The sequence below is a fragment of the Rattus norvegicus genome, chromosome 1 (assembly GCF_036323735.1).
Source record: "Rattus norvegicus strain BN/NHsdMcwi chromosome 1, GRCr8, whole genome shotgun sequence".
NCBI lineage: Eukaryota > Metazoa > Chordata > Mammalia > Rodentia > Muridae > Rattus > Rattus norvegicus.
Window position 1 is genome coordinate 214,058,999 of NC_086019.1, and position 14,725 is coordinate 214,073,723.

The window sequence follows — 14,725 nt, forward strand, 5'->3', positions numbered from 1 at the left end:
AAAATTAACTCTGGATTTACTAACCAAGATTTGCTCTGTAGTAATGGGCAAAGACTTGCAAAATGGGCTTTTTGGTAAATGGGTAAAGACTTCCTTGCTAAGCTTGTTAAGGCCCCAAGCTCCATCCCTAGCACTGCTAAATTGAAGAAAAGGTGAAAGGAATGGTTCAGTTTCAAAAAAATATTTTACTAAAAGATAATGATGAAAGCATTTCCCCATTGGATTAAATTTTCATCATTTTTAAAAACTGCACTGTTTCCATTAAATCAAACCACTTTTTAAATTACAAACGATATTAGATATCTGTAAATTCAGACCTAAATTTGTGGATGCTGAAATGGCTTGTCTTCTCTACTGCAGATTTCACCATTAACTCAGCAGATAGTCCTCCAGGTGGCACAGATCACTGATGGGGAAAGAAGCTCTCCCTGTCCAACATGCATACATGCTTTGCCCACAGAAGAGGCTGGCAGCAGATCAAAGGGATTTGTAGGGACTTCTTTCAAACCAACACCCCCTAGACTCTTAGAAGATGAATCATTTTCAATCATTAAAACCTCCCATTGTCTTTCCCCTCCATTTCCATTGTAAAGCACATGCAACAGGCGTGTGAGACTAGCCCTCCCCAAGCTGTGCAGCAGGGTGGTTTTGAAACTCTTTGGCCTCCTTTATTTAAGGATGCAGCTAGATATTAAATGGGTAAAGACACAAAGGCTTGTTTTTTCTTTTCTTCCCCTACTAAGTCTGGGTGTGTTTTCACACATGTCAGACTACTGAATTTGCTAATTAAGAAACAGTATAGAAGATGGGTGTGGTAGAGTGCACCTGAAATCCTGTCCCTGTAAACCTGCAATCCCTTGGGAGGCTGAGGCAGGATGAGCAGGAATTTAAGGTCAGTCTGGCTACAGTGTGAGAATCTGTCTCAACAAAGAAGAGAGAATACAGAGCCACTGGGCATGCTACCTCAAACACTAGTTAACTGCTAACGAATCTAAGCAGACATTTTAAAGAAAGGCTCCCATAAAGCCAAAGCTTGCCTCAGACTCTAACAGAAGAACTTTGAATTTCTGATCCTCCAGCCTCCAGTTCCCAAGTGCTGAGATTACAACATAAGACACCATGCCCTGCTTAAGCAGTGCCAGGGTTCAAACCCCGAGGTTCCTATATGCTAGGCTAGTACTCTAGCAACTGAACTGCCTAGAATGTGCATCCTCCTGCTTTTACTCTCTTCATCTTCTGCCAGTGTGGGACACCTCAGCCAGCCTCAAATTTAAATGGTAGTCAGTTTCTGTCTTTCTCTGCTAATCGACTCAGGTAAATAACATGGTTTTAGACTTTATTAGAAATGTGACAGAGTCTGTATGTGAGACAAAAATTGAAAGCAAAGGTTAGGTAATACACATACCCATGGCCTTTGTGGCCTTAATTTTTCTAGCAAGTAACTCTCCTATGGAAATAGTGGGTGTACTGGCTAGTTTTAGGTCAGGTTGACACCAGCCAGGGTCAGAGAGGAGGGAGTCAACTGAGAAAACGCTTCCTCAAGACAGGGCTGTGGCCACAAGCCCTAGAGAGCGTTCCTATTAGTGACTGATTGAGGAGGACCTAGTCATCGGGCCAGTGTTCTCAAAGAGGGCGGGCTGAGAAGGAGTAAGCTGTAAGCAGCATTCCTCCATGGCCTCTGCAACTGCTCCAGGTTCCTGCCTTGACTTCCTCTTCTGACTTCCCAGATGAACAGTGTTGTGGAAGTGTACGCCAAATAAACCCTCAAATTGCTCTGGTCATGGTGTTTCATCACAGAAATAGTAACTTCAACTAAGACAGTGGGCATCTGGGTAATGAGCAGATGATTGCCCTCTGTTTTTACTCCAAGCACTGCACAGCTGACAATCATTTCAGACTAACCAACCACAGAATCAGCATCGAGATTTTACTCCCAGTCTCAGGCAATGCTGGGGATGGAAACTGAGGGCCTTAGGAGCGAGTATTCTTACCACTGAGCTACACACCTACACTATTTTGTTTGTTTGTTTTTGAGACAGAGGTTTACTTTGTCTCAAAGGCTTGCCTCCACCCCACCGTATTACTCCTGCCTCAACCTCCTAAATGCTAAATGCCATCATGCCCAGCTTCTACATAAAAAAAAAAAAAAAAAGGTGCTAATAGGCTGGAGTTGGCTCAGCTGTTAAGAGCACTTGTTTTTGCTGAGGACTGAGAATCAATTCCCAGAATCCATATGGCAGCTCACAACTGTCTGTTAACTCTAGTTCCCCAATGCCCAATTCTAAACATCAAGGTACACTGGGCATGCACATGGTACACACACATATGTGCAGGCAAACACTCATACACACAAAATAACAAATCTAAAACAATGTGCTCAAATACATATATCATAAGACAACATGGCTATTTTTTAAGAGTAGTTTAGTAGCCTTTAGTTACATGCACATTAGCTGGGTCAGGTGGCACATAATCCCAGTACTCTGGAGGCAGAGTTCTCTGAGTTTGAGGCCAGTCCCTCTAAAGAGTGAGTTCCAGGACAGTAGAGGCTACAAAAAGAAACCCTCCCTCCTTTAAACTACTCCCCCAAACGTACATGCACACTGATGGGGACAACCATTACTGTTATCCATTGATGTTGCACTGTATCCTGTTTACTCCCGTTTTAAAACAAGCATGTCAAAATAAACAATAGTTATTAGAACAGCTACTTCAGCCTGAGAACCAGGACCAAAATTGAGTATTCTTTTCATTTTTTCCTTAGATAAAAAATTTATAGTAAACTACATTGTATAGTCACTGGGTACATGTACAGTATGTATATCTGTTCAATTTCAAAGTGTAGAAAAGGCTACACTCCTGAAGGTTCCCTAGTGCACCTTTCCCATTATAGAGTTTGTATCTTGATCCCCCACAGCCACTCCCAAAGGCCCATTCAGTTAAAGACTGATCTGCAGAGAGGCAGTTTTGGGAAGGAGGTGGCTGTCTAGTGTAGGTCTTAGGTCATGGGGTATTGAGGGGACTGTGAGACAGTTTCTTCTTTTATGTTTTGCCATAGGCTGACAGTTTTGCTTCAGCAGATTTGCCCTACAATAGGTGACGCCAAAGGCTGAAGAACAACAAAGCCAACTGTGAGCCCCACAATCCTTTTCCAAGTTATTTCAGGCCTCTGTTACAGTAGTAGAAAGCTGACTAACCCAAAGTCAACAACTCGACAACAACAACAACCACCACCAAAAAACCCCAAAAAACCTAGAGACCTGCTGTCTCTCCCAGTTCTTTTGATCTCCAATTATATAGATGCTCTATAGTTATACAGACGTAACTGACACAGTAAGAATTATTTTATGCTGCTTTTCCACTGGGCATAGTTTCTGAGATTTATATTGATGCAAGCAACAAAACACAACAAACCAACCCAGCTATGTGCAGCTGAAGACGGCTCAGCAGACAAGATCACTTGATCCCTGGGATCCACAAGGTACAAGGAGAAAACTGACTCCTACAAGTTGTCCTGTGATCTATACACAAACAGCTATGCAAAGGAATGTTTATTCCCTAGTAAAACAACAACAACAACAACAACAACTACTACTACTACTACTACTACTACTACTACTACTACTACTACTAAACCCCCCCCCCCCCACACAGGTGAAGGAGTTTTTACCTTTCTATACTGGAGTGGAGTTGTTAGGTCATAGGACAAATAAATAGGTATTGTTTTTCAACAATCTGCTCACAGTACATGAGACTCTCTCTGTCACCCACCTTCACTGGGAACATTACTTAGCTTGAGCCATTAGAATGCATGGACAGTGGTAACTATTTAAACTGTGTGAGATTCAGTAATGGACAGATTTACACTGTATTACAGACATTTGTATAAAGTTCTTTGGGGAAGTGTAGAGGGGTGGTTCTGATGCTTTGATTTAATTAGTAATGTGTTTACTGATACTGAAGCTCCTTGCCCACAACTGGATTTTGATCTATCACTAGATGTCAGTGGCCAATGGCTGAAGCTCCTTGCCCACAACTGGATTTTTATCTATCACTAGATGTCAGTGGCCAATGGCTGAGTGCGAGGCGGAGTTTCCAGGTTCCCAAAGGCAAGGAGAGAGGAGGAGGAAACTCAAGATAGTTGGGGGAGAGAGGTGAAACAGACTCAGAGCTGTAGGGGGAGATCTTCCAAAATGTAGGTGGAAAAGGAAATAGGCCCACGGAAGGGCAGCCTGAAAGTGTCTTGGGCAACAGGACCAATGGGCTTCACAGAAGGCGAAGGTGGGCAACTAAGTTGAGGGCAGATTTAGAGGTATTGGACTAGGAGTGAAGGTAAGGGCATGATACCTGTGGAAGGCTTTGAAGAGCCCAGCCACACACCCAATAAGGCAGTTTAAAAATGAGCTAATGTGTGTATGTCTTTCATCTGCGGTTCCTAGATAACTCCTGGGTGGGCGTGCGCCTTCGACCAGCTGGGAGCACAAAGTGGGACAGCCAAAAACTACCGGCAGGGAAGTGTTTGGTCCAATTTCTGATAGTCCAATAGATACACGTTGACAAGAACTTTCTTAAGGCAGTAGCTTACTGGTGATGCCTTTCATTATGCAAAAATTAAAAATTAGTTTTGATAAAGTCTAATTAAATTATTTTGAGATTAGTGCATCCAATGACCTAAGAACCCTTCCCCCAGCCCCATACCATGCAGATACTCTTTCTTTCATTGCGACAGCTTCATTGCTCAGTCTGGGTTGAACCCAAGTCTTCTTATCTAACCTTACCCACCACCCTGGCTTTGTATGATTTTTAAAAAAGTTTTTATGTCGGGGTTGGGGATTTAGCTCAGTGGTAGAGCGCTTGCCTAGCAAGCGCAAGGCCCTGGGTTCAGTCCCCAGCTCCGAAAAAAAGAAAAAAGAAAAAAAAAGTTTTTATGTTTACTAATTTTCAATTAACTTTGTATACCATGTGATGTTAGAACTGGTGGGCAACATCCAAAGACTTGCCACCTGGTTTATGTGTCCTGTATTAGAATGACTCACCTGTTCTCAATTATGAGTAGAACCTGTGATGAGGAGAGGCTAGTCAGTGCAGTAAGCTACCACTTGAGAGTACTAGAGGCTAGAACCCGAGGACAGCTCTAGAAGCTAAACATGACCACTCTCCATTTCATAGTTGACTGCTAGTAAGAGTTGTGATCTAGGGTGAGAGAGATGGCTTAGCCATTTGGAGTACTGATCTTCAGAGGACTAGATCAGTTCCCAGCACCTACATCCTATAGAGAAGATAAGGATTCTGGGATAAAGCAGGGAGATCCACTTGTGAAGATGTGAGGAGATGGTCACGTGGCACCTGAGCACAGGTAACCAGCCTCGTGGTAGAATGTAGGCTAAAATAATTGGGTTATCTAAGTTAAGATTCTAATCAGAGAAGAGCCTAGCTATAAGGCCAAGGTATCTGTAAATAAATTGAGTCTGAATTTTATTTCTGGGAACATGAGGATGGGTGGAATAACTGGACCCAACATCTACAACATCCAGTGGCTCACAAGCCTGCAACTCCAGGGGTTCTGATTCCCTCTCGGCCTTACATGAAGTACCTGTACTCATGTATACAAACCATAAAAAGATACACACATAAAGGCTTTCAGTTTGTTTTTGAGACAGGAACTCACTATGTAGACCAGGCTAGCCCCAAACTCAGAGATCCACTTTCCTCTGTGGATCTGTGCCTTCTAGGTGCTGGAATTAAAGGCATGTGCCACCATGCCTAGTCCTAAATCCTTTTTAGAAAATATTTTTAAAAATTTAATTATGTGCATTTGTATCTGTGTGTGGTATATGCACATGAGTCCAAGTGGCTGGTGAAGCTAGAGTTCCAGGTGGTTGTGAGTCATCCAATGTAGGTGCTGGGACTGGACTTGGGTCTCTGCAAGAATACCACTACGCTACCTCCCTAGCCCATCTACAACCATGTCTTACCACACCCCACCACCAAAAGTGGGGATCTAATCCCACAACCTCCATGATTTAAATTCTGTGAGCAACCCAAGAAGCTGATACCAAGCTCTGGACCACACACATGCCAATTTTAGAATCAGACTTTGCTTCATTCAGTCTAGAAGGACTTGCCTAGAAGATCAGCAGACCCTCATATGGATCTCTGGTCTAGAGGATAATAGACATTATTTAAGTCACTGAACTAGTGGTATACTGCCGATGCTCTACTTGACTTTGGACATCAGCACTGTCTTCACTACTAGGGTTTTATAGTATCTTGAAGTGAATATTCCAAGTCCCTTAACTATCTTCTTTTCCAAGTCTGCTTCGGGTTTGCTAGGTTCTTTGTATTTCCACAGAAGAATTCCATTTGGACTCTCAATTTTCTGTGGCAGAAAAACATCCTAGTTCTTTGACTTCACGGTATTGAAGCACATTCTGGACAGCACTGACATGGTGATAACTGCCAGTCTTCCAAATCCAGATGGAACGTCTTGTTCCTCCTAGCTCTTCCTTCATTTTCCTCTGCAGTGATCTGTACCTTCTAACGTATCTTATACATGTTTGTTAATTTAAAAAAAAAAGTGGATGCTGGGAATCAAACCTTCATTTTCTGCAACAAGTACTCTAAGCCACATAGCTGGCATACTCTCCAGTGCCCCAATTTTTCTTTTTTGTTAATTGTGATTTTTAAATAGAAATGTATTACGGACTAGGGCATGGGGAAGGCAGAGGGCAGGAGACAGGGCTGCAGGTTCTCTATAGCTCAGGCTACTCTCTAGATCTTCCTCTTTTAGCTTCCCAAGTGTTGGGACTTCATGCATGTACTACCTCACCTGACTTGCAACTCCCTACCCCACTTCATAGTTTCTAAAATTATTTGCTACTAGTGTACAACAATAAATTGAGTTTTAGGCATTTTATTTTTCAAAGTATGTGTGTGTATTTCCCCATGGGAGGTAGGAAAGAGCACTGGACCTCCCGAGCTGCAATCATAGGTGATTGCTGACTCACCTCTCCAGTCCTTGAGTCCTTTATTTTACTGTAGTTCTGGGGATCAAACCCAGGGCCTTGTGTCTTCTATTTTCTATTACTTACGTTTTGAACATTAGCCAATATGCCTTCTTAAATTTTGTTACATTCATTAATCGGTGCTAGTGATTGTTTTTGTAAATTATGTAGGATGGATTCCTTTCACACTTTAAAAAGCTGTTTTTAAGTACATTTTCTATGTGTGTTGTGCTCCATGTGGGTACAAGTTACCTGTGGAGGCCAGAGTAGGATCCCCATGGAGTTGGATTTACAGGCTGTTACGATCTGCCTGACATGGATACTGGGAATCAAACTCAGATCTTTTGTAGGAGCAGCAAGTGTTCTTGGTTTATGAGCCATCTCTTCAAGTCCACTGTTTTGTTAATATAGCCCAGACTGGGACTCAGCTGACAGGTTGTGGAAATTGGTTCTCTCCTATCATAGAGATGCTGGGGGAACTAACTGAACGCAAGGTGTCAGGCTCGGTCGGTAACAAGTGCCTTTACCCTCTTAGCTATCTTGTCAGCCTGAGAGTCTTTACCTTAAATTCTTGATCCTATTGCCTTTAGTGCTTGATGGGCTTGATGTTATTTTTCTTTAATCTGGATAAATTCGTTTTGTAGTTCCAGTCATCTATTACATCTAAGACACATCTTTATTACGCATTAAAGATAGTTTTTAGTCCATGTATATGAGTATTTGCCTATGTGTAAGCATTTGTACATGCAATGCCCACAGAGGCCTGGAGAGAACATCCTCTCAAAGAACAACTAGGGCTCTTAATTGCTAAGCCAATTTTCCAACCCTTGGTTTTAGTCTATTATTTAATATAGAAATCTGGGTTAAAGCTGGACACTGTGGCACATCCCAGCACTTTGGAGGTGAAGGCAAGACAGAAGGATAAAATATCTCCCTTGGGTTATTTGATTTTTTTTTTTTTTAACATTTTACGTGACTGAGACCTCAGGGCTATGCTATTTCATAATGATTAGATTAAGTATAGCCCAGTAACATAATTTATGGCAAATGCCTATTTTGGCTTGGTGATGCTAGAGTCTGAGTAGTCATGTAGTAGTTAACAAGAAGTTTTGGATGACAACTCTACATGCTTTGTCATCATCGTTGTGGAAGAATTTGATACTTCCCTGCACTGAATGTGTTGATAGCTGAAAACTTGCCTGGTATCTTCCTCTGTGTGACCCTTTGCTACAATCAACCTTTTTTTTTTTTTTTTTTTTTTGGTTCTTTTTTTTTTCCGGAGCTGGGGACCAAACCCAGGGCCTTGCGCTTCCTAGGCAAGCGATCTACCACTGAGTTACCCCAACCCCTGCAATCAACTTTTAACAGCAGTGTTATCAGTTTCTGAACCCACTGAGTCCTAACCAATCACTCAGCCTGGGAGTGGTCTCAAGACCTCTGACACAGTTCCCAGGTTGTTTTTGGGCTTATCCTAGTAGGTGACAAATGAGCTTTAGCCAGCCAGTGTGTGTATTTCCTAGACTAGGAAACCTGTGATCATTTTATCTTCAAAAAGCTTTAGTCTACTGTGGGACTTTGATTACACAATCTTTTGATTATTCCAAAGGTTCCTTAAGTTTTGAAGGTAATTTTTCTTTCTCCCTTGTTCTTCAGGTTGTGTAAATTCCCTAGTCATCAAATTCACAGATTCCTTCTTTCCATTTTGCTATTACGGTCACTTAGTGAGTTTCGAATTCAGAAATCATATGGTTCTAGGGTTTTCCCTAGGGAATTTCTGTTTCTATTTTTAGGCTGAGATTCCCTTTATTTTCATTCAATACATTTTTCCTTCACTTTGTTGAGTGACTATAACAACTTTTCTCTCCCCCAAACTCTTTTCCAGGGTCTCACTATGTAACTGGCTGTCCTGGAACTCATATATAGACTAGGCTGGTCTTGAATTAATTCTAATATATGAATTTAGTTTATAGAGATCCTCCTTTTCCAAACTGAACTGTATTTTTCTGGTTTTAAAAAAGTTAGTTTTGGGTTCTATTCTAAAAACCAACTAACATGTTTTACAGATTAATGTATTTAATGTTACAGTTCTCTGTAGAGTATGCATTAAAAATTATTTAGCTGGATATTCATTTAATCCCAGCACTCAGGAGGCAGAGGCAGATGGATTTCTGAGTCTGAGAGCTTCAGAACAGCCAGGGCTATATAGACAGATCCAGTCAACACTCTCACACATGCAAATAAATGACTTTATTTATTTCATATGTATATGTGAGTGTCTGCCGGTCTGTATGTGTACTGAGTGAGTGTAGACGCCTATCCTAAGGAGGCTGAAACTGAACCTGAGCCTCTGCAGTAAGGCTGTAAGCCAGTGCCTACAGCCACTGAGCCTGGAGAGTATGGATTGGGGTGTTTTAAGCACGCCATTTTGTTAAACCCAGTTTGCAAACTTTTATCACTGGCGCAGATCAAGGCTCAGTTCTTTCATCTTTAGCTGGACTGCCTGGAGTCTCTCATGTCCACATTAGGTCAGAGATCAGACAAAGTGTAAACAGAGATTATTTTATAGAATTTTAGGCTTTTGTCTTCTGGATCTCTCCTTTTCAGGATACTTCTTCCCTTTTAATGTCTATCCATTGAGAATGACTTAAATTTTCCTCTTTGGCTGGGTGGTGGTAGCACACACTTTAACCCCAGCACTTGGGCGGCTACATAGATAACCTGGTCTCAAAACAACAAACAAACAAACAACAAAAATTCTCTTAGTCTTCTCAACCTGTCAGGTCTCAGCTTCAGCTTGTTCTTCTGATTAAAAGCATGAAAAATAGATTGAATTTAATTGTTCAAATGTATTCAATGCCTTCTTATAAGTGTTAACTCTTTAAAAAACTGCTTGCTTCTCTATGTTCTATACAGTCTTCAGGCCCTTTTCTTTTAAACTATTTTTAAGTATAGTCATGTACAGAAAGAATGGGTCCAATAGAACCCCACCTGGTTATAATAAAAAATGTGACTTTATTATTTTTTTAAAGATTTATTTACTCATGTACTTTACGTATATGAGTGCTCTGTCTTTATTCACACAGAAGGCATCAGATTTCATTACAGATGATTGTGAGCCACTATGTGGTTGCTGTGAATTGAACTCAGGACCTCTGGAAGAGTAGTCAAGTGCTTTTAAGTACTGAACCACCTCTCCAGTCCTGTGATTTTATTTTTATTTAAAAATTTTTAATCTAAATATTTCTTTTAAAAAAGGATTTATTCAAAATAAATAAATAAATGTATATATATATACATATATATATACATATATATATATAGCAGAAGAGGGCATCAGATCCCATTACAGATGGTTGTGAGCCACCATGTGGTTGCTGGGAATTGTACTCAGGACCTCTGGAAGAGCAGTCAGTGCTCTTAACCGCTGAGCCATCTCTCCAGCCCTAAAGATTTCTACTTACGTGTATGTACTCGTCATGTGTACACACTGTGTGAAAACAAGTTGATGCATTTTACTGAAATGTTTTTACATTTTTAAAGATTTGGACATAAAATAACTGCTAAGGTTTTTTTAATCTTGAAATTTGTAAAGAGTAACCTTTTTTTTTTTTTTTTTTCAGAGCTGGGGACCGAACCCAGGGCCTTGCGCTTGCTAGGCAAGTGCTCTACCACTGAGCCAAATCCCCAACCCCAAGAATAACCTTTTTAAAAAATACTTTTAATATTAATTTTATGTATGTGAGTATTTCACCTGCATATATGTAAGTATACTCTGTGTATGCAGTGTCTGAGGAAGCCAGGAAAGGACACTGGTTACCCTGCAACTGGCGTTACTGACAGATGTAAGCTGGAAGCTTCTACCCATACGTCAGTCTGCCTTAACTACCATCTAAAATATCTACCAATGACATCATTTGGTCAGTGAGAAATATCCTTAACTTCCATAGCTCTTGAAATAGATCAGCTGGGAATTCCTAATAATTACTACTTACAAAGTTCTTTACTTATAACAGCACAATAAAACATGGTAAAATAACTACCATCATCCCATTACCAAAGGAAGATGGTGAACCAGTTAGGCTTGTTGTCTAAGGTCACACTGAAGTCTGAAAATACCAGAATTAGACAGGAGGCTTTATGACTCAATTTCTATAGGCTTCATCACTCAAAATTGTTGCAATGTACTGCAACCCAGGAATTCAAAAGGTACTGATGTACATTGGAGTAGTAATCTACGCTTCAATGCTGGCTGTGTGTAGAGCTTTAAATATCTTTTCTTACTCCTTAAACTGTGGTGGTTTGAATAGAATGCCTTGTATAGGTTCATATATTTGGTTGTGAGCCTACCCTTTAACGGCTGAGCCATCACTCCAGCCCAGGTTCATATATTTGAATGCTTGGTCCCAAGTTGGTGGAACTGTTTTGGTAAGGACTAATAGGTACTATTAGGGGAGAAGTGTCACTGGGGGTGGACTTTCAAGTTTCAGAAGCCCATGGCAGTTGGCTATTTCCTAATTATGCATCAAACTTAATCTTGCAGTTAGTGCTCTAGAGCTATGCCTGCCTGCCATGGTCCTCACCACAATTGTCATGTAGTCATAGTCTCTGAAACTATAAGCAAGCCCCCCGCCCCAACCTGTTTTTTCAGGCAGGGTTTCTTTGTGTAGCCCTAGCTGTTCTAGAACTGCCTGTGTAGACCAGGCTCAGAGATCCACCTGCCTCTGCCTTCCGAGTGCTGGAATTAAAGGCATGTACCATGACCACCATGCTAAGCAAGCCCTTTTTGAATGCTTTCTTTTATAAGTTGCCTTGGTCATGATGTCTCTCACAGCAATAAAAAGTAACTAATATACTCTGCAAGATAAACAGCATTCAAAACCATTTTACTGCAAGCTATCTGCTAGGAAAGAGACCATTCCAAATAAAAAAGATTCTGGTACTGTTGAATGTCCTGTTGTCCGCAGACTGTTCAGTAGGTCTGAAGTATGAGAATGAATGAGTCTCTCTGAAGTATTACTCCAAAAGAGCACTGTCATAATGATCACCTACTTTCAAAGCATAAACCCTCTGTGGAATACAGCAAATTAATTAAAAGTTACATTTACTGAGTTTCCCGGCAGGAATTCTTTTATCTTTGATAACTAATTAAAATTTACAAGTCCCCTATTTAAAAAACTGAACTTTGAAAATAAGTAAGAATACAGACTGGGCCTGTAATCTCAGCACTTCAGAGGCTGAAGCAGGAGTACTATGAGCTCAACAATAGCCTGGGCAAGATAGAGAGTTCCAGGCCAGCTTGAGGCAAACTTATCTCAAAACAAACAGCAGCAAAATCACAAAAATGGTAAATAAGCATGTGGTGATATTCTTAAAAGGCAATAGCCATACTCAGACTACTTATAAAGAAAGGACTTCAAAATAGAACAGAAACTTTATAATCACAGCAGTATTAGCCACATGCAGAATTTCTGTTGTAAATGGTTACCTGGGAAATCACTGAGAAGTCTTGCTAGAACATGCTTGTTAACTGTTTCAGTCTTGGTAAGGCTGGAAATAGAATCTATTCTAGTGTCTTTGATGATAGTAGGCTTTTTGGGAATCCCAAGATCAGATCCAGTTGTGATATCTGTGTGTTCTAGGATGTCAGATGAATTCTGTGGCCCAGACTGTGGATCAAAGGTTCGCTTGAGTTTTCCTCCAGGAGACATTCTTTCAGCCTGCACCTGCTTAGCCCCTAATTCTTTAATGGCTCTAATGGTGAGCTGCTCCTGCTCTAAGTCGGAAGACACCTTGGGGGCACCTCCATTTGTTTCTCTGCTGTGTTCACTGTATTTGCTTTTAGTATTTTTGGTTTCAGAACTACTTAGCTTATTTTCATGCAAGAGTTCCACAGGCAAAGTGTTTTTAACGTTTGCTATCTTCTCTAACACTGCTTCCAAAACATCACCTTTCTCTTTATCCACTGTCCCCTTCTCCTCAGTTCCTGTGAGGGCAGCCATCAAGTCCTCTGGAGAGGAACCATCTGTATCTTCAACATTTTTTCCAAGCAAAGATTCTGACTTGGCAGAAGCTGGCACAGTTAGTGAGAATCCAGTCTCACTAAGAACACTTGGAGGTGCTGCTGAGCAAACTCTGGTTGTGTCAGTCATAGCAAGATTTTCAGGTATGACTTCATTCAGCATATTAGGTACTTGTGGAGACATCTGACCTTCCAGACTCCTCTGAGTAGGAGTTTCTGCATGGGCCTGCTGCTGCTCAGAGTTTTCATACATTTCACTCCTCACAGTTTCATGACTGGTAGTCTCTTTGTTTTCCCTTTCACTTGTTTTTACAGCAGCACTTGGAAGGGAGTCAGATTTTTCTGGCAAAACTTTGTTGTTCTTAACTGAGGGATTTTCTGTGGTGTCCTCTATTACTGTGTCATCAGATTCCCCAGAACTATCAACCTCTGTGACTTCCCCTAGCACAGAGTTAGGCCAGGTACCCCTCAGGTCAGGTAAAGTCACTTCCACTGTGGCTGCTCCAGAGCCTGAGATAGGCTGAGAACTGTCTGGTACACCTTTGCCACCAGCTTCTTTTGTGGAGCTGAGGTAGCCTTTTACAGGTTTTCCTTCTGTAAATGTTTCTGTCCAGTCACCTGTGGATCTAGTAATGGGAGTGCTCCCATTAAAAGAACATACAGGCATTTTCTGTTGAGGGCTTGTTTTAAGATTTATAACTGGAATTTCTGAGCGATGTTCACTCCTGTCTAGTCCTGTACTTTCTGTGGTGCAAGGTGATTTGTCCGCCTGTTGTTTTGCTTGGGGATCTAAGTCCCAAGTCAGTATTTCATTAGTAAAGTTATGCATATCATTCACACATCTAGACACTTCTTCCAGTGCTGCTGTAGTGTGTGAGAATTGTCTACCGAGCAGTGCAGAGGATGGGTAACGCCCTGCCTCTTTATTTCTCAGTGGAAACACTTTGTCATTCATTTCCAATAAATCTGCTGGGGATTCTCTGTCACCGTGAGCTGCCCAGCCACCCAAATCATCTGTGCTTTCCTTATACAAATCTTTAAATTCTCTGTCAAATGTTGCTTTGTCAATAATTACTTCAAATGGTGACTCAGGAGAATCTTTTTCTACACTGGCTACTGCAGGTTCAGATGGAGACAAGGAATGTGTACAAATGTGTTCTGCCTTACGCTGCCCAAGATCCAGTGCACTTCTGTCCTCTCCACTTGGAACTTCACTTGGGTTCTTGGGTTCTTGGTTTTTAACTACCCACTCTTCTGTTGGATCAGTTTCCTTTGAAAGAAAAGTAGGTTGTTCTGGGAAACTGTCTGGAATAGAAGGGTGGCTGCAAGGAATGTCAGCTGCAAGAGAAACCGGAGTGTCTACTCTGTCCTTGTTGGTCCCCTGAGGTGAGTCCAGAGTTTTCTTATCTAGAAGAACCAAGGGATCTTTTCCGTCTTTAGCTACAAGATGGCTGCCTAATGTTTCACTTCCAAGTGGTGTTGTAGGGTCAGGGTTATATATTTCAGAAGATGAAAGAAAGGAGGAAGTCATAATTTTTGATGGTGGCTCATCAGAGCAAAGAGAGCTCAATCCCACTATGGTCAGAATTTGAAAGGAAAAAGATCATTTACCAGGTGCAAGTACACACATTAGCTAGTCAGGCCAAGCAGCATGCTTTTTATTTTTAAAAATCATATGAACACACGCGCGCGCACACATAAC

General features: G+C 41.2%; 1 protein-coding gene across 4 annotated transcripts in view; it reads right to left on the reverse strand.

The window, feature by feature from the left end:
- Rtn3 (reticulon 3) overlaps positions 1 to 14,725 on the reverse strand; it is a 56,807-nt gene that overhangs the window by 17,161 nt on the left and 24,921 nt on the right. For 2 of the 4 annotated variants that reach the window (NM_080909.3, XM_006230649.5), the window contains one exon: positions 12,490 to 14,598. The exons of the other annotated variants lie outside the window; for them this stretch is intronic. In NM_080909.3, coding sequence (NP_543185.2) covers positions 12,490 to 14,598 — 2,109 coding nt within the window. The remainder of the gene's footprint in view (positions 1 to 12,489; positions 14,599 to 14,725) is intronic. 4 annotated transcript variants of the gene reach the window in all.